Genomic DNA, 20,356 nt, shown 5'->3' with positions numbered 1-20,356 from the left:
GAAACCTCACTGGCAAAGACACCCCTTCCAAAAAGCATAAACACTTCAGTCTGGACAAATGATTTAAGCTCACTTTTGCTAGGAAGGACAAAGAAGCAACCAAGGGTATTAAAGAGACAGAAAAGGCAACCAAAAATCTGGCTCAGGGATTAGAAGCACTGGTTTTCTAGACTGTGGACAACTGTCTGTTCAACAGTTACCCAACCTGACAAATAGATATTTTTATGTGTACCTCACCAACTAACATTTATCCAGTGTCTGTTGTGTGCCAGGCACCAACCAAAAGCTTCTCCTTATAAACTTCATTTAATACCAGCAAGTCTGAGGAGATGGCATTACCAGCCTCCTTTTTCAGGTGAGGAAACAGGAACAGAGTGAATGACTGGCTGGGTTTTATCCTAGGTCCCCTGAACTCCAAGCACAGTGCTGTCTCCACTAGACCAACCTGCCTTGTCCCTGGACTTAAGGAAAGTCTGCATATGAACTGAAGGTCAAGAGAATGAAGGCTCCTCTTAAGAATAAACACTTAGATCTCTAACATAAGGCTTCTACTAACCACAAGAAAGGGCTTCCAAGCCAGGTCCAGAATTCAATGTCATTTTTCTAGCCCAGATCCCTTCAAAAAATGCCACAACAGGGGATACAAACTTTTAACATACTTTATTGACTTAGAGGCCAAACAAGGCAGCATTTGGTCACTTAAGAAAGGCACCTCATTGAAAACAGTACATCACAGTGCTGTCAAGTGATCCCAGTCACAGGGTTTAAGGATGGAAAGGACAATCTTTGGAGGATATTGCTTAGGACACTTGCTTATTTATTAAAAAGGGTTCCTTCACACACAGTGGATGGAAGAAGGCAAGAGCATAGGATTGTGGCATGTGCTGGATGGCTGCTGAGAGCTGATCCACAAGAGCAGGTAGACTGGTAAATCGGTGGTAAGTCAGGGGAAGAGATTGAGACTAGCATGCTCTCCCCTCCCCATGACTCCAGTATAAACCTGATTTGCTAAGCCACCATCCCTATGAATGCACCCTGTATCTTTTTCAAATGTGGAGATGATTTTTTGATCTCATGGTGTGGGGAATCAGGTTCAGTAGTCAAAGTCTCCCTATTCCAAGCTATAGGACAGACAGCACAACAGTTCAATTTCCTGCATTCCTGGGCTGGCAACCCATGAGATTCTGAGATAAAAGCTGAGGTCTTAGGGCACTGGCTTTAAAAAATATTGTCACCAGTACAGAGTAAATCAAAACCTGATTCTGTAGAAATTATAATAGTGTATTTCCCTATTTCTACCCACAACCTCCATGAGTGTTTTTTTAAAAAAATTAATTTTCTCCTTTATTTATACTTTTAAAAAACTCCCACCTATGTGAAAAAGAAACCACCTCATTACAGTAACACTGCTGCTCTTTCAAATACTCCTCTTGGGCCCCTGATCACCCCTCCCTCTCCATCCTTACCCTAACCACCCCTCCCCTCTGCCCAGCACCTAAGAGCAGGGATCACGCCGTGGGGTGATGAGCAACGGTGCAGTCTCGCCTGGCCTTCTGTTACTAGGCTGAAATAGAGAGGAAACAAGAGAGAAACAAAATGGGTTTTTAAAAACCAAATAAATCAGAGAACGCTGGCATGCACGCCCCAGCAACCAAATGCATTAACCACTGGACATTTCTCTGCCAGGTGAAAGTGCTCATGCCTGCTGAGGTTAAGACTCTGGAATTAAATGAAGCAAAAATCTAAACCTAACCACCCAGAGAAGGGCACATGCATCCCGTGATCTTTTAGTTCTCACTGGCAGCCCATCACACACGCATGCGTGTACACACACATATGTGAATGCATGTGGATGGATGACAAATATTTCAGCAAGAATCATGCACGTTCAATTAACAAACACTCAGGGGCCTCAACTGTGAGGCCAAGTGTCTATAGCCAACCCCCATCAAAGGGAGTAGACTCTGAGATTCATGAGGCCACCCCCACCCAGAGAAGGATGTCCTTCCCAGTTCTCTGCAGGCACAGTTGATAGTTTTGGTTTCACTCCTCCTCCCTGCCCATTCCCAGAAGTCATGTGCTTCCCAGAAACACACAATACCAGACTGGATTTCCATTAAGAATGGGCAGAGTTAGTTTACAGCCAGAGAAACAAGGCAGAGCAGAGCCAACACTCACTTGGGCCAGAAAAAGAGGAAAGCAACAAGGCCACGTACCCATGCCCAGCTTCCACGTGGACAGGAGTAAGCCCTCTGGTAGCCCCACCGACAGCAGGAGAACTCAGGTCACATGGGACTGGGCCCTTTAGAGTCCATTCCACTGGGTCAGCAGATTACACAGAGGCAGGCAGCATTATTTACTGGAACTGCCACTGACTTTCTAATGGTTTTTCCAGGGCTGCTGTTTTTTTTGGTCCCTCACAGCAGTCTGTTAACTTGTCTGTCTGCCACAAATTAAAGCCAGAGACAAAAGGGCACAGCACAGACCCCAGGAAACAGTTAATGGTTGGGGAGCTGAGGTCAGGAATAAAAGCTGATTACTGTCATAGGCGAGCTCTTTTCAGGGGCTGTCTGTGGCCACAGCCACACGAAGTAAGGGGTGAAGGATTGGATCTGGAAGGGAAAGGGGTTGAGTTTAAAAGGAACACACTGATTTGGGATTCACATCCTGGAGAGACTGGGATTGAACAAACTCTGATCAAAATGAATCCAAGAATAAGTTACCTCATTTGGAAACAGAGGCAAACCTAAAAATTAAAACAAAAAAACCCTCCCTGGTCTCTCTTTGGGGAAGTGGATTTGGCTGTTCTCAGATGCCTAGCCTGAATGTTCAGATGATTATCTGAATTCAAAAGAACTTTTCACCTGGTTTAATTCTTTGGCAACAACTCAGTTTTCAAATACTGGTCCCCCAAAATTCCTACTGTACAGCACCATGACACAGATCACAAAAATATGCCAACTTGGCCTGGCTCTCTCTATGGTGATACCCTCCCCCAGTGACTTCTGGAATCTGTGATTAAGTGCCGTTTTTCTTCCATTTAGGGGAAAAAATTAATGATCCCTGTCTACACACTGACTCATGTGGATTGTCACTGTGGGCTAGAAAACAAGTGGAATTCCCTGCCAACAATCTGCCATCAGGGCCTTTGACCCTGTCTGACTTCATGTGGTTCTGGGCTTTTCCTCATCAGCTGCTGGAGATGGAATAAATACTATGAGGTTTTGGATTTGGGGTGCCTGGCAGATAACCTGGGTTAGTTTATTTTGGTCATATAATAAAACTAAGAGTGTGGCGTAAGAATTAAACTGCCGGTAAAGCAACCTAACCTGTAACTTAGAAAGTAGGAGAGTGTACACATAATTATACTCACACACACACAAACACACACACACACAGAGATGAGATGAGAGTTGCACACACACCAAAGATACATCAAGCAAGTGCTTCTTTAATCAGTACATCAAATGATATTCTTGCTGGTCTGAGTAAACTTCCCTCTGCCTGTCCTGTCATTCCCACCCCTCCTCAACAGGGACAGGAAAAAGAAAGAAATTCCTTTTTGCACCCAACATTAGATAAACATAACCAAGTCTTTACATGTGGCTTTGGAGAAGGCTGCTAGGATGCTTGCAAACACGACATCAGGGGTCTGGGATGCATCGATGGCACAGTGGATGCCCTGTTTCCGGTAGTAGTCCACCAGCGGGGCGGTCTGAGTATGGTAGGCTGCCAGGCGGATTTTCAAGGCCTTCTCGTTATCATCTGATCGGCGGACCAAAGGTTCCCCAGTGATCTGAGAAGAGGAAAGGGAATGAAAGGCAGGACTGTTACCAAGGTTTTCTATCTGATGCCAGATGCAGATTTGAGAAGGGACCATTCTGTCCAGGATGTTGTCTGATTCCGAAGTCCACCAGAGGAGAGACAGACAATCCAGAGCTGCTCCAACAAGGAACTTTACCACTCCTAAAAGCGGACCAGCTGGTCCAGAGAAGTCAGAGAGTCTGTCAGCAATAGCAAGCATGAGGAAAGGGGCTCTTGAGAGAAAGATGGGCAATGTCTTTCTCTCGCAGCTTTGTGCTCAGGCAGTTTAGCTTCCGTAATGAACACATATAGCGTCAGAAGCAAGGAAGACAGAGGCACCTGAGATCAGGAGAATATACTGACATCAGAGATTCATTACTGGCTATAACCTGCCTAAGTATTTAGTGTATTTACTAGAGTGTTAACCCATCAACAGTCTAAAAGTGGCAAGTGAAGTGAGAAAGAACTCTGTGAATGGTAGAATTACCAACTCTGTGAGATGTGAATAAGCTGAGATGATGGCTTTGGAACTTGTATTTATAGAACTAGGATGACCTGATGAACTTTATCTGGTGACAAAGATAAAGCTGAGAAATTCTTACTGCTGCCTGCATGCTTTGAAACAGATCACACGGACTATTTATGGCAAATGTTACAGTGAACATGTAAAATCTGTATGAGACCCTCCCCCTTATAATTGAAGACTGTCATAAGAACTTGACATTATTAATCTAGCCAAGAGATTCAGGAGAGATTCTGAACCTGGAGAACACAGCAGAGTAGTCACTAGAGAGAGGACATCCTTCTGAGACTGCTCAGCAAATTTCTCTTTAGCACTCTTCTCCCCCTGCCCACTCCCCCACCCCGCCTCCTACCCCCTTGGCTCTAATTCTGGGCTGCTAAGCAGCCTTCTCCTGACTAGTTGACCACTTAGGTCACCATGATGCCAGAAAGGGGTTGCTCCAGACAGACGAGAGGTACATTCTGGGTCCTGGGAAGGCAGCTACCTCAGGGTCAAGCAGTAAACCACTTGGGGAGACACTGTATAGATCAGCCACAGCTCATCTGACTTATTTGGTAGTGATATTTCTCATTGTTAAGTTAGTAATGTTGGTGGAAATAAAGGGAAGATGGAAAGAACAAAGAAAGAAAATGAAACAGCAAACGAAGAGGAAAGAAAAGAAAATTTCCTATCCTGAGTTCACGTACATCATCTTTCATGGGCTCCTTTGGGGGGCTGAACTCCTCATGGTAGGAACGGCCACTCGTGGGGTGAATCAGCCTGAAAGACAACAAATGAACATGAGCCAGGTTGCCTGAAAGTACAGCTCCAGGGTTGGTAGGGTGACAAGCAGAGACAGAGAAACTGGATCTAAGGACTTTCACCCAGCAGAGAACCCAGCTAAAGGCATCTCTTGCTTAGGAAAATAACTGGGCTTCTAGGACAGCTTATGCCAGAGTTGGTATGTTTTCTAATTTGCCCAAACATGAGTATCTGGCTCAAGAGGCCAACTGCTGGCATAACTACCTAATTCAGGACTTGAGAGAAGGAACTCTGGTGCTGGTCTCACACCGTTAGCATCCTATTCATCTGTCCATTCAGCAAACATTAACTAAGGCCTTAAGCTGAATCCAGGGGCTACAAAGAACTAGTCAAAATCCTTGCTCAGTGCTTAATTTAGCAGAAGAGAAAAACATGGGAATAAACCTCATAAATGTGGTAATTCTCTACTAGATTTGTTTGGTTACAAAACCAGAAAGACGTCACAGGAAAAATATGTCCCACGGATGTAAACACCACCAGCCAATGTAGCACACCTTTGAGGTCACACAGTTAAAGGACAGACTAACTATTATAGGGCAATATTAAACAAGTCATGGAATAAAGAGCCTAAGAACAAGTATTTATTTGGAACTCAATGTGTAGCTGGTCACAGGCATGCCCAACACTGCTCAGCAGCCAGGACTCACTTGAGTTCATGCAGTTTCCTAATTCTGAGCCAACCAGGTGTTTGCTTTTTTAACTGATGGCTACTTTCCTCATGAAAGTCTGTTAGACCAGAGTCTCCCAACATTTTCCACATCGTGGCACACACAAAAATAATTTTTGTACAGAACTTGGGGGTAAACAGAAGAGGTTGTTTTCTTCTCCTGGGGGAGTTATCACCACCCCAGGCCCTGCCATGCTGTTCTGACGGCTGAGGGAACCAATATCTTGGCATATCCGTTGGGAAATTCTGTGTTAGACTATTGAAGCCACACCTTTATAAAAAGGGACACTGTGTTTTAACCATAGCACATTTTTGGGGGGCCAGGTGGTCCAATTATGGTATAGGTGGGAGTGGGTGTTGGGGAGAAAGGTCACAGCAGAGAAAATAAGCTATACTGAGGAGTGAGTTTGTCTGTGACCGCAATCATGTACTGTGAGGTTGGGCCCTCTTTTATTTGAGTCCTTGGAGGGGCTCCTCTGGTGCAGAGCTGATGGCATCAGTTGGGAGACCCAGGGAGAGGAATAACACAGGCTCTGGCCTCAGCCGCAGCTTTCTCTTTGGAAAGGGTTGGGGGCATGAGACTTGGGCCACGGTATCTGTTCCCCTTCTGCAGAACATACAGCACATATACCCAGACTGCAACAAATACGACACTCTTCTTTCTACATCTCTACACTTACCACTCATTCCTAGATCCCCTCAACTCTCCAGTTACACAAAACACATTGCTCTTTCCCCACTCACGAAGATCATTTTAAGAGGAATGCAAGGCTCATTTCCTAGAAGGGATATGAAAGAAAGAAAGCCCAATTTCCAAGTTCTCGATTGGGACTGGTCTCAAGTACCAACCAAAACAGTGCCACAAGCCACTGAGCCTGGCCTGGAGGAGGTGATGGCATGGAAGGATCAGGTCTGGGATGCTACCTTGTGTGTGACACTTTAGACATTAGGATAGTAGTTACCAGAGCCAACACTGAATAGATTAAAAAAAAAAAAAAAACAACTAGACATACATATTCAAGAAATAAAACAATACTTCATAAAATTATTAGAAATGAGGCCAGAGCTAATTCAGAAGATTGTTACAGTGTGGTCTTTATCACCTCAGGCTTAGAAACGATCCATATTAAACCAACTAGTTCCTGCCTCTTTTTTCTTCCAACAATCAGTGCAGTGGACTAAAGGCGAGAAAGCAGACTTCTGGTGCTAGCTCGGCAACTGATCTGCTGCGTGAACTTGGAAAAACAGCTTTACTAGTCTGGCCTGCCTGGTTTCTTCCTCTGTGAGGGAGGGGTTCAGACTAAACCACCCACTTCCAAACTGAAGGAGCTGAGTCTTCTCACTTTGACCCTCTACAGTAACTCTGCAGTTTTGTTCTTTAGAATCGCTCTGTTCTGTACCACTCAACCCCAGTTCAAGGCCTCTATCACTTCACATGTGGGTCATGACCAGGCTTCTAGGTGGGGTCCTTGTCTGTTTCTCCCCTCCCCTACTTTAACCTGCATGCCTCAACCACCAAGCTAATGTTCTCAGAATGCTGTTTCTCCCACAATATCCAATGGCTCAAGAACCAACTATGCCTCCTGACTTTGTCAAGTCTACCTCTTCAGCTTGGCAGACCTTCCCCAGTCAAGCTGCCATCTTACTTTTCCAACAGCACTCATTCTACTACCAGCCCTCCAGCCCACTCCTCCAACTTTGGGTAGACATGTCTGCCATTAGCCCCAGGTAAAAATGCACTCCGCCTCCCCCACACCTTCCTACCTTTAAGGAAAGTCTCACTGAAACCCTCCTTATCCAGGAAGGTAGACTTTGACATTACATCTTTCCTAGTCAGCCTTCCCTTCCTGCCCCTAGGTTCTCTTCTTGGACTTCCTACTGTACCAAATAGCCCAGCTCAGGTTTGTAGACTCTCAAGAGGTCAGAGATGGGCCTCATATTGTTCTTCTATATCTCCTCCAGTGCCCTGCTTCTGGTACCTAGCACTGTGGTGTGCACAAAGCAGGTGCTCAGGAAGCTGGGCCAATCGAATCAAAGGCCCCTGGTGTCACCTGCTTCTGCTAACATCTCCCCTTCCCTAGGCTGTGCACCTCAGAGACGCCAGCCCTGGTGATGTCCCTACTGTCAACCCTATCTCTTCTTGGTCTAGATCAACTTTGCTCATCTATTCTGTGCCCAGTGGGGATGCAAAGAAGTAAAAGACAAGGTCCCTGCATTGAAGGAGTCTACGGAATAGCTGAAAACATGAAACCTAGACAGTTGAAAAGAAATTAATATAAGGTGGATCCTCTGTATCTTGTATAGCCTTCCAGGTAACATCTCTAGCAGTTGCTTTGCTGTCTGTTTACATGTCTGCCTCTCCTTGAAAGTACAGACTACAGACACATGGACAAACATCGACCCACATTAGAAAATCAAAGTAATAAAATCGGAAATAAGAAAACATTTCCTCTCTAATTAAATAAAAAAACTTACATGCACTATGATGATCAAGCATCAATTTAACAGTGAACTATTGAAAGACACACAAATGTACAACAATATGAGAATGATCAAGTAAACGATGATTCATCTACTGCGGAGTATCATGCAGTAATTAAAAGTAATAGTCATGGATGTCTGGTTCAAGAGGGTGGGGTGACCGCCTTCCTGAGACTATTAAAATAACAAAGAAATAAAAAAGCTATTGCCCACAATAAAGAATGGGAGGGCACAATAAAGAATAGGAAGGCACAATAAAGGAAGGGAGGGTCCACTGGTAGTTGAGAGCTTCCAACACATTTCTGGAAGGCACAAAGCAGATGGGAGAATATTAGCAAAATAGGATACAGGAAACTGTAGCCTAAAGCAATAATTGTCTTTCAGAACAAACATGTTTAAAAGCAGAAGAAAAAGCATTTCTGTGCTCAGTGTTGACTATTAAAAAGAAACAAACACTTTAAAGCAAAACACACAAGAAAATAATAGTGGCCTTGGCTAAGGTGGCTGGACTATGAGCATTTTTTTCCTCCATTTTCTAAACTTTGTGTAGATGGTTATTTTTATAATTATTAAAAAGCCTATAGCAAGATATAGCAACCCCAACTGAAATCAGATAAAAAAAAGCACTAAAATAGATACACATGTAAGAAAATTAACATTTCTTGACCACCTACTATAAGCAAGGCTCTGAACCATGCATTTTATTATCTGACATGCATAGTAGTTCCTCAGAGCAGGTACTATTAACTCCACTTTACAGAGGAAGAAATAGCCTTAGAAAGGTTAAGAAACTCGCCTAGGGTCAGAGTTACAAGGTGACAGGACTGAGATGCTGTCTGACTTCAAATCTCTTGCTCTTCTTTCCCCATCCCCATCCTATGTCACCACTTCAGCAGATGTCACCAAATAAAACCAATCCATGTTAAAAAGGCACTAAACTTTATAGCTGGGATTGAGCAATAGCAATTCCCACAGTTTGACAAAGTTTGAGGAAGCATAAGAAGAAGGAATCTTCCTATCAAGAGTTCAGGAGACAAATACCTTCCTGTGATTCTCCGGATGAGCAGAGTGTCTTGGATACTGAATTCAATCACAGAATCCAGCTTCTCTTTCCTCTTCTCCATGAGGTTGTCGAGCTGTAAAAGAATGTGTGGCCCACCTAAGCGACTAGAAATTAATCAAACCCATCTCCCTCAAAGGAATTAAGAGATAAAGGCTGAGAGTTTATTTTCATGCAATGATGATACAAAGGCTAGACAACCCACCATTTCTGCCTGCCTCACAGTCCGAGGGAAGCCATCTAAAAGAAAACCATTCTTGCACAAAGGGGTCTCCAAATTCTTCTCAATGAGCTCCACCACCATTTCATCACTCACCTAGAAGTCAAGAACAAAACAGCCTTGGGTTCAATCTGTTAACCGGATGACATTAGCCCAACTCCAGAGTCAAAAGTTTGCACCTGCGTACCCTGCTTACTAAACAGCATGACTTCTTGACCTCAAAGAAGCAAATACCAGGGCAAATGTGGAGCGGCTCTATTTGGAAGATCAAGATTCATGATTATTTCTGTGGCTGCAATAGACACATTCTCTTCCCTAGAAATTCTCCTGTGTCCCAATAATCTGGGTGAGAGAAGATCCCACTGCCTGTCACCACATGAGGACAGCTCCATACATGTCTTAGGTCTTAAAGGTCTCTCCTGACACTAAAGTCAGTGTCCTAACCATCACATAACAGCTTATCAGCGATCAGCCGTCCTCAAGGCACAAGAAAGGTAGGGTATGTGGCTGAGAGGTCACCTGAGGAGGGCTCCAGGAGAGAATAGGGGTTAGCCAGGATGCAAAAAGGCACCAACTTTCACTGTTCCACAATTTTGCTTAGGCTAACAGTAATGTGACTGAGGTGTGTGCTTGATCACATACCTGGACCATTTTGGACACGTGGCAACAGAGAAGTTCACTGAATTGGCAAGATGGAGTCAAAACCAAGGAATCAAGGAGCCATCCCAACACACCTCTGCACTTTTATAAAAATCCCAATGAGGACCCTTTCCAGCTTTCAAAAACTGGTTATTTTCCTGGGTCTCACAGAAAGAAAAGTTCCCTTGCAGCATTACAGTGAAGGCTGCCCAACTCGGCAGTTAATGTTCTTATCTCCCAGGACCAGCTGTGAACTTGGGGACAAAGTATAAGTGAAGGCTGGAGATTAGCAATCTCACTGCCACATTCAAGTTTTTTTTTAGTACAGGATCCTCTGCCAAGACCCAAAGTCCAAAATATCTGGCTTTCTGGCTTCACTCAAGGCCTCACTAATACCAAGGGAAAACTAGAAAGGAGGCCGGCAGGTGGGCAGGGGGCATGCAGTGCAATTAATTACTTTCGTGTGTGGCCTTTCTAGCTGTGGTCTTGTAACTCCCACCCAGATGACTGTGTGATAGGGAATGTGGCCTACCAGGGGGATTGGTCAATTTTGTCTTAAAAGAGAGCCAATTTCAGGGCAGAGAGGAGGAGCCCACCACCACCAAGGAAGGAGAGATGCTACAGCAGCAGACAGCGTGGCAGGCTTCCTGGTCCATGGAGAGAGAAAGCTGAGTGCCTTTGGACAGAGGCTGAGGGCCAGGGAGAGGGGTGACTGAAACCACTGCTGGCAAGAGGCCATCCTGATAGAAGAACTGTATCTTGAGTGTTCCTGAGCCTGAATTGTAACTGTTACTTCCCTGATAAACCCTATAATTGTAAGTATGGTCTGTGAGTTCTGTGTGGCCATTGCAATGAATTATCGAACCCAGTAGAGAGTGCTGTGGGAGGGACGGTTGGTGTCAGAACTAGTAGAGACAGCAGAGAGAAGGAGGTGTGTCTGACGTCCACCTCAAAGGAATCAGCCTTGGGCTGTTGATCTTGGGTCTCCTTCCCCATTGTGGGGTTGGAGGAGGTCAGACATTTCCCCCATGCCGTTTTTACAGGGCACCATTCACCAGCCCTGGTGGCGAAGTGGTTAAGAGCTCAGCTGCTAACCAAAAGGCCGGCAATTTGAATCCACCAGCCGTTCCTTGGAAATCCTATGTAGCAGTTCTACTGTGTCCTATAGGGTTGCTATGAGTTGGAATCCACTTGATGGCAACAAGTTTGTTTTGTATTCTACAGAATCTCAGAGCCTAACAGGAAGTAACTTGGGGATGAAGGCAAAGTCCAGCACCTTCCCCACCAACATTCTAAGATATGTAAAGACCAGAGGACCAAGCATAAAATGACTTCTGAAGGCCATTCCCAAAGGCTGGGTCCCAGAACAGCTCAGTTACAACTAAGCTCTAGTACTAATCAAGAAGATTTATTGGACAACAGATTATACTCGGTCAATCAAACCAACTGTCCTAAAACTAAGAGAAAATGTTACTGTATCTCCCTGATAGGAAGGACTACATTCATCACAATTGCCAAGTGATTCCCCTGTAAAGAGACACAGAACACAAAGCCACAAAAGTAGGTTAAAAAACCCTTCTGTGGCTTCATGAATCCTCTCTTGAATATATATCCCTGGTTTCTGGCCTTAGGGATGGCAGTTTCATTTTAGCTCTAAAAACTGGGTGTATTACAAAATATACCAGCACAAAGTAACCTTGAGAATAATGAATAAAATAAAAATAAGTAAGTGCCATAAATACAGAACAAATGAAATAACCTGCTACTCTAAAAGTCCATATATAATCTGCCAGTTTGCTAAATACCCTACAGCCCAGGGCTGTCACAAAGAACTTTCTGGCTAGTGAACACTTGAAATGTGGCTACTGTGACTTAGGAACTGAACTTTAATTTAAATGAATATAACTAGTAGCATCTTAGTTATCTAGTGCTGCTATAACAGAAAGACCACAATTGGTGGCTTTAACAAACAGAAATTTATTTTCTCACTTTAGAAGGCTACAAGCCCGAATTCAGGGTGCCGGCTCTAAGGAAGGCTTTCTCTCTGTGTCAGCCCCTGAGGAAGGTCCTTGTTCCTTCAGCTTGTTTCCTGGTTCCCTGGAGATCTTCAAGTGGCTTGGCATCAGTCTTCCCCATCTCTGCTTGTTAGCTTCCTTGTTTAATCTTTTATATCTCAAAAGAGATTGACTCAAGACACACCCTACACTAATCCTGTATCAATGTAACAAAGGTAGCCCGTTCTCAAATGGGATTATAAACACAGATACACCCAAAAACGAAACCTGTTGCCCTTGAGTCAATTCTGACAAATAGCGCCGCTATAGGACAGAGCAGAACTGCCCCACAGGGTTTCCAAGGAGCAGCTAGTGGATTTGAACTGCTGACCTTTTGGTTAGCAGCTGAGCTCTCAACCACTGAGCCACCAGGGCTCTACCACAGGCATAGAGGTTAGAATTTACAACACGTATTTTGTGGGGGGGACGACACAGTTCTATCCATAACAACTAGTTACATGTGGCTGGTGACTACCATATTAGATAGAGCAGATCTAGACTCTGAGGAATATCAACACTCACTGGTACCACCAAACCTACCAGTTTCCCAGCATCCATTGTTGCCTTCAGCTTTTTTCCTAACTCTGAGCCAGAAGCCACCATGGCCCTCAGCATGTCCCCAGTAGCCAGATGGCAGACACAGAAGTTTTCGGCCAATTTGGGTGCCTGTGGAGAGAAAGACAAAAACCAAGATACAGTTAATGCTGCAGGTCCTGAAACCATACTGCCTGGGTGTGAATCTGGTCCTGCCACTTAGCGGTTGTGTGAACTCAGGCAAATGCCTAGGGTATTTCCTTGCCTATAATACAGGGATAATAGTACTTTACGTTATGTTCTAACGTACAATAACTATAGGGTTGTGGTGAGAGTTACATGAAAAAATACATGTAAAGCACTTAAAACAGTGCACACAGCACATGAGAAACTGTGATAAATATTAGCTATTATCACTACTTCCACTAGACACACTAGTGACACATAAGTCTCAGTTTTCCATTATAAATGGGCAGAATAAAAATAAGAGCACCAACACTGCACATGGACGCTGTGACGTTTAAATGAGATAATGTATATAAAAGAACTTGAAACAATGTCTGGCACATAACATGTGCTGAATGGATATTTGCTGAAGGAAGGGTTGTGCGATAGTCATGTACTGTAGCCACTCGGCCTGGGATGCAGCTGGGGCAGGGTGAAGAACATCGGTTTGCCTGCAGGCAGACCTGGTTCTTCTCTTCCCCATCACTAGGTAGCTGCATTATCTTGGCCAAATCACTTAACCTCTCAGAGGCTGTTTCTTCATCTGTTTAAAATGAAGGCAAAAAAGGTTCCATATGAAGAGTACCTGGCAAATAGAAAGCATTTAAATATTAAGTTTTAGGAGGCAGTATAGCCTTTCGGTTAAGAGTCAAATTGCCTGGGTCACAGACTCCAGGCAACCAATCACTAGATACGTGATTTGAGAAAAGTTACTATACCTTTCTAAGTTTCAAACTTCCTCTGAGTAAAATGGAGACAGTAATAGGACCTACATCACTAGGCTGATGAAAAGATTATATAGAATTTGGCATATACAGGGCCTGGCACATAGTAAATTCGCAATGAGTGTTGGCTGTTACTATAACCCCTGCCCTAATTCCATATTCATTCATACAGAAAGAAAACATTTACGGAATGCCTCTTCCAAGAACCCTGCTGAAAGCCAGGGAAACAGAGATGTATAGGAGACACATACCCTGTCCTCAAAGAGCTCACAGTTTGATGGACTACACATCAGAATGCAGAATTAGAAAGGAAGAGACTCCGGACAGTTCAACACTGGTTTTGTAGTGGCAAAAGAGAATGTAGGATTCATGGGGAATAGAACCAGTTCAAGAAGCAAAATACTTACCTTGCTGGTTCAAACTGTTTTATAAAATTAGTAGGTCTGGACCCTTGTTCAAACCAATTCATCAGATGTTTCTGTTGATGTATGCCGTCGAGGCGATTCCAACTCATAGTGACCCAGTGTGACAGAGTAAAACTGCCCCATAGGGTTTTCTAGGCTCTAATTGTTATAGGAGCAGATTGCCAGGTCTCTTCTCCTGCGGAACAGCTGGTGGCGTTGTACCACCTCCCTTTCACTTACTGGCCAACTAAGTGCTTAATCATTAAGCCATTAGGCACACACAAAAAAAAAGGTTAAGTAGCTCGGGCTCAATGCAGCAAATTCTGCTTTGTGATTCACGGACTGATTCAGTTCAAACAAAGAAATGACTTCATAGCAAAATGAAACTCAGTTGAGAAGAGGTTAAAACTTTGCACTTTGGAACACCAATGAAGGTCAGGACCCTCTGGCAATGGAAGACCTTCTGGTCCTCCAGGCTAGCACTGTGACCACGCTTCTAGAGAACAGAACAGTGCTTTCTGCCAATCTTTCTCCTTGGCTGTTGAAATCAGCTCGGATGAACAATTTGAAGGTCAGGCTTGCTTAAGGAGAAAGGCTGACCAAAAACAACTCAGAAAAGAGCCATTAGCACAGAACCTACTTGTTCTATTTTTATCACCTCCAAACTGCAGGACTCTTATGTGACTGAAGTCTACAGCTGTATGGAAGAACACATACCAATAAAAAAGACATGGCAAGATGAAAGACTAACTCCTTCATTCCCTGCTGGCTGCCTGGAGGTCAATGTGGTAGGCTGCAAAGGGCATGGACTGTGGAGAGAGATTTGTACTGTAAGCCTGGCTAAAGCTCCCAATGGCTGTGTGACCTTGGGCCAGTTACTTAACTTCTCGGAGTCTTAGTTTCCTCACCAGTCAAACGGGGATAATGTTCACTTCATAGGGTAGTTGTGAGGGTTAAATAAGTACCAAACATATCCGGCACACAATAAAAGATCTTCTTTCATGGTCTTTCTTCTTTACATTACTTTTTATTTGCAAACTGCAGAAAAAGCCTGATGAAATAACTATTATAACCTCCTCACACTTCAAGCTTTAACGTGCACACAAATCACCTGAGGATCCTGCTAAAATGCAGATTCTGATTCCATAGATCTGGGGTAGGGCCTGAGCATCTATCTGCATGTCTAACAACCTTCCAGGGGATGCTTGAATGAACCACACTTTGAGATGGGATCTAGAGCTCAGGCAATCACTCGGTTGCTGCTGAGGCCCTGAGTCACTGGTGGCTCACAAACCATGGACTGTTACCGAGCCCAGGAACCAGGCTCATCACCATTAAGAGTCAACAGGGAGCTTTTGGGGGGAGTGGGTGGAAATGGCAAAACGACAGGAGAAGCAACACTGTGGGTTTAGTGGTTCTCAAATATCAGTGTATTATCACAATCATCTGGGGCACTTGCTAAAAATACAAATGCCAGGTCCACCCTTTAGTTTATGACTGAGTGGTTCTCAGGCTGCCCTGGGTCTCTGACACACACGGTTTGAGAAGCCCTAGGTAATGGCACGAAACTGGGTGTTGCAGTGGTACAGACCTGAGTTGGAAACTGGGCCCTGTTTACTCACTGTGTCACTCTGAACAAGTTACTTAGCCTTCCTAAAGCTTCAGTTTCTTCATCCATAGAGTATGCTAACAATGTCTACTTTCAGAGCTATTGTGGGGATTTAACAAGATTATGTACGCAAAAACATTCAGCATATTGGCTGGCATTTAGGAAATAAAGGAAAACTATCAGTCATTGAAGGAGCCCTGGTGGTGCAGTGGTTAAAGCGCTAGGCTGCTAACGAAAAGGTTCGCAGTTGGAACCTACCAGCTGCTCCATGGGAGAAAGATGTGGCAGTCTGCTTCCATAAAGATTTACAGCCTTGGAAACCCTCTGGGGCAGTTCTGCTCTGTCTGACAGGGTTGCTATGAGTCAGAATCAACTCGAAGGCAGTGGGTTTGGTTTCGGTTTTATCAGTCATTGAGGAGCCCTGGTGGCACAGTGGTTAAGCACTCGACTGCTAACCAAAGGTTGGCAGTTCAAACCCACTGGCCTCTCCATGGGAGAAAGATGTGGCAGTCTGCTTCATAAAGATTTACAGCCTTGGAAACCCTATGGGGGCAGTTCTACTGTCCTTTAGGGTTGCTATGAGTTGGAATTGACTTGATGGCAACGGGTATCAGTCACTGAGATCTGAATTAATCCCAAACACCCCCGCTTTCTCACCTTGCCATTATCTTTCTACCTCCAGTCTTTCCCACTCCCATCTCCAATGCTTCTGCACACACAGCTGGAATCATTTCCTAAAATACTCTTGGACATGCCCCCCACCCTGCCCCAGTCACCACTCACATTTAGAAGCCTTCAACATCTCCCCAGTGCAACAGAGGAAAAGTCCAAATTTCCTGCCTTGGCACTCAGTGTCCTCCACCATCTACTTCTTACATATCTCAACCTCTGAATTTTTTACTGATCCCTGGGTGGTATAAAGGTTAATGTACTCAGTTCCTAACCAAAAGGCTGGAGGTCCACCTAGAGACACCTTGGAAGAAAGCCTGGCAATTTACTTTAAAAAAAACCCCAGCCATTAAAAACCCATTAAACACCCCCCACACCCCCACCGCCACACACGCGCACACACACAGTCGCCATGAGTCCGAATCAATTCCATGGCAACTGGTTACTGGTAGTCGTTGTATGCATACCCTGCACTCCTGCAGACAAGCTGCTCTATGTTTGGTTCCCAAAAACGTAAAATAAGTGCCTCTCCAAAGAGCTCAAGCTCTTCTCTATAGAGGAATGCCCTCTCCCTTCTCCGACTGGTCTAAGCATTACTCCTTTCTATGGTCAAATTCTGAGCACATTTCTCCCACCAAAAAACCTCTCCAAGTATCCCTTCTTCCTCTGAGGAGGAATCATATCAACATTACCTAACTTTAACTATTTGCAATGTGCCAAGCAATTTTCAATGCATTACTTACAGCATTTAGTGTACATAATACGTAATAAACCTATGAGGTAGAAACTATTTTTATCTTCATGTTACAGATGAAACTCAGAGGCTAAGTTGCCCAAGGTCACACAGCTAGTAACAACAGAGCTGGGAACTGGTGCAAGACTGTCAAACTCTAGCTCTTATCCATGATACTACATGGCATTAAAAACAAAAACAAAAAAATCACCCACAGAGCCTTACTGGCTATCCTTGGGGGAGTGTGTGCTTGCGTGCGACTGAAAGGGAGCACAAGGAGCACTTCACAGTGCTGGTAATGTTATGTTTCTTGACGTGGGTGTAAGCTATACAAGTGTGTTCTACATTGTGGAAATCCATCAAGTGGCTCACTTATATTTGCACGTTTCTCTCTATCTTATACAATTAAAAAGTTTTTTTTTAAAAAAATCACAGAAACCTGTATTTTAATTTCAGCTCCGCCTCTTGATTTACCATGTAACCTTAGGCCAGTGATTCTTTGAGACTGTTTCCTTATCTATAGATCGGAGGTGGACAGAAGGATGAATGGGAGACACTCAACAAATTATAGTTCTTGTTCTACCAGTTGCTGTAGAGTTGACTCCAACTCAAGGCACCCTCACGTGCATCAGCGCAGAACTGTGCTCCATAGGGTTTTCAATGGCTGATTTTTCAGAAGCAGATCACCAGGCCTTTCTTCTGAGGTGTCTCTGAGTGGATTTCAACCACCAACCTTTTGATTAGTAGCCAAATATTCAACCGTTTGTGCCACCCAGGGATTCCATTTTTGTTCTAACCCTGAATATTCCAGCATTTGTCAGAGTCACTCATCTGACAGTTCCAACATGGCAACCTATACTAGTGTGTATTTTTTGCATGTATGTTCATTTCTGCCTCTCCAACTAGATTAGAAAGCAACAATGTAAGATGGTGACTCTGCTCTAGAGTCAGACAGACATAAGTTCAAATCCTGCCCTTGCTACTTACTATAAGTATATGGGCCTCAGTTGCTTGACCAGTAAGAGGGTATGGATCACAAGACCTACCTCCTAGGGTTGCAGAAAGATTAAATCAGATGATACATATAAAATGCTTAGCTTGGGGTCTGTCGCATAACTGAGCAAAGGGTGACTATGTTGTAATTATTACATCCTTCTGAGGGCAAGGGCTACTCTCTGCATCTCCAGCACCAAATACATCCAACGAAACATGCAAGGGTAGGAGAAAAATCCAACCTGGGGCAGAATATAGCAGCAGAAAGAGTAGGAGCTTTTGAAACACTCAGATGCAAGATCAAATCCCCACTTTGCCAATTACTTGCTACGTATCCTAGAGGAAGTGACAAGCCCTCTGATCTCAGTTTCCCCAACTGTAAAAGGGGGAATAAGAGTGTGGGTGTCACAAAGTTGTTGTGAGCTCCAGTGACAACTGATAGAGACTGACCCGCAAGATGGAAGCTGACTGCCCAAGTGCACCTGGCCTTGAAGAATGGACATAAGTGGACACATAGGAGAAACTGTGAGCAGGGGCTGGCAGGAAACACACCTTTGGTTTTGGCCATACTGCAGGACCCTCCAACCCCAAAAGACAAGACAGGGAAATAAGGTTATTTAAATAATATAACAAAACCAAGTATTCTAGATGTTCTAAAACATTATCATGTTGAAAGCAAAAGCAGGTATGTTTCCAAATGCTACTTTAGTTAAAAGTGAGAAGCTTTCACCAGACTGAGTCCAGAACAACTAGATGGTGCCTGGTTACCACCACCAACTGCTCTGGCAGGGATCACAATAGAGAGTCCTGGACAGAGCAGGAGAAAAATGTCGAACAAAATTCAAATTCAACACACACACACACAAAAAGACCAGGCTTGCTGGTCTGACAGGGACTGGAGAAACCCTAAGAATATGGCCCCCAAACACCCTTTTAACTAGTACTGAAGACACTCCCGAGGTTCAACCTTTAACCAAAGATTAAACAGGTCTATTGTTGTTGTTAGGTGCTGTCAAGTTAGTTCTGACTCATAGTGATCCTATGTACAACAGAACAAAACATTGCCTGGTCCTGTGCCCTCCTCACAATCGTTGTTATGCTCGAGCCCATTGCTGCAGCCACAGTGTCAATCCATCTTGTGGAAGGTCTTCCTCTTTTTCACTGACCCTTTATTTTACCAAGCATGTTGTCCTTCTCCAGGGACTGATCCCTCCTGATAACATGTCCAAAGTATGTGAGATAAAGTCTTCCTATCCTCACTTCTAAGCAGCACTCTGTTTGTATGTCTTGCAAGACAGATTTGTTTGTTTCTTCTGGCAGTCCACGGTATATTCAATATTCTTCACCAACACCATAATTCAAAGGCATCAATTCTTCTTTGGTCTTCCTTATTCACTGTCCAGCTTTCACATGCTTGTGAGGCAACTGAAAACACCATGGCTTGAGTAAGTGCACCTTAGTTTTCAAGGTGACATCTTTGCTTTTTAACACTTTAAAAAGGTCTTTTGCAGCAAACTTGCCCAATGCAATGCATCGTTTGATTTCCCAACGGCTGCTTCCATGGGTCTATAGGGTCAACAATAACACACGTGAGGAATGTGCTTCGTAGTTCAATCATGTATACGAAACTAATGGGCACACCAACCCAAAAGCAAAGACAAGAAGGCAGGAAGGGACAGCAAAACTGTATGAATGGAAACAGGGAACCTGGGGTAGAGAAGGGGAAAGCATTGACACATCGCTGGGTTGGCAACTAATGTCACAAAACAATTTTTGTATTAACTATTTAATGAGAAACTAATTGCTATGTCAACTTTTACCTAAGTCACAATAAAAAAAAAGTTAAAAAAAAAAAGATGAGAAGTGTTAATGGGAAACAGACGATCTTAGTCATGCAGGTATAAAAGAAAGTACTAGTGGGAAGCACACAAACACCACTGAGCAAGCACTAGACACAAACTCCAGGTTAGAGATTTTACATCAAGATTGCAAACATCTGCCAATGGGGGCCAGGCAGGCAATGCTTGGGTCAAATATGAAGTGGGTCAAAGTTAGCCACAGGCAGCAAAGGGAACTGCACAGGGGGCAGGAAAGCACATGGACCATCGAAAACAACAGTGCCGCTTAGGGGCAGGTGACTGCTGCCATGTTGAAATGGAGGCCCAGCACCGGCAGACCTTCTGATTTCTCAAGAGAAACTGAAGCTCTGGATTTT

At 44.1% G+C, this 20,356-nt stretch overlaps 1 protein-coding gene across 2 annotated transcripts in view; it reads right to left on the bottom strand.

Moving 5' to 3' along the window:
• Positions 1 to 645: 645 nt before the first annotated feature.
• The window catches only part of AK2 (adenylate kinase 2), a 23,814-nt gene continuing 4,103 nt past the window's right edge, over positions 646 to 20,356 (bottom strand). The window contains exons 2-7 of one of the 2 annotated variants that reach the window (XM_004371981.2): positions 12,790 to 12,915; positions 9,542 to 9,652; positions 9,318 to 9,412; positions 5,014 to 5,086; positions 3,601 to 3,796; positions 646 to 1,564 (exon numbers count right to left, since the gene is read on the bottom strand). In XM_004371981.2, coding sequence (XP_004372038.1) covers positions 1,560 to 1,564; positions 3,601 to 3,796; positions 5,014 to 5,086; positions 9,318 to 9,412; positions 9,542 to 9,652; positions 12,790 to 12,915 — 606 coding nt within the window. In that variant the 3' untranslated portion in view covers positions 646 to 1,559. Of the gene's footprint in view, positions 1,565 to 3,430; positions 3,797 to 5,013; positions 5,087 to 9,317; positions 9,413 to 9,541; positions 9,653 to 12,789; positions 12,916 to 20,356 lie in introns of those variants that run through there. The other variant, XM_004371980.3, reaches the window with a different exon arrangement.

This window comes from Trichechus manatus, unplaced genomic scaffold, assembly GCF_000243295.1.
Source record: "Trichechus manatus latirostris isolate Lorelei unplaced genomic scaffold, TriManLat1.0 scaffold00015, whole genome shotgun sequence".
Taxonomy (NCBI): Eukaryota; Metazoa; Chordata; class Mammalia; order Sirenia; family Trichechidae; genus Trichechus; species Trichechus manatus.
The sequence above is the reverse complement of the archived record's forward strand: the minus strand, read 5'-3'. Positions and strand labels throughout refer to the sequence as shown.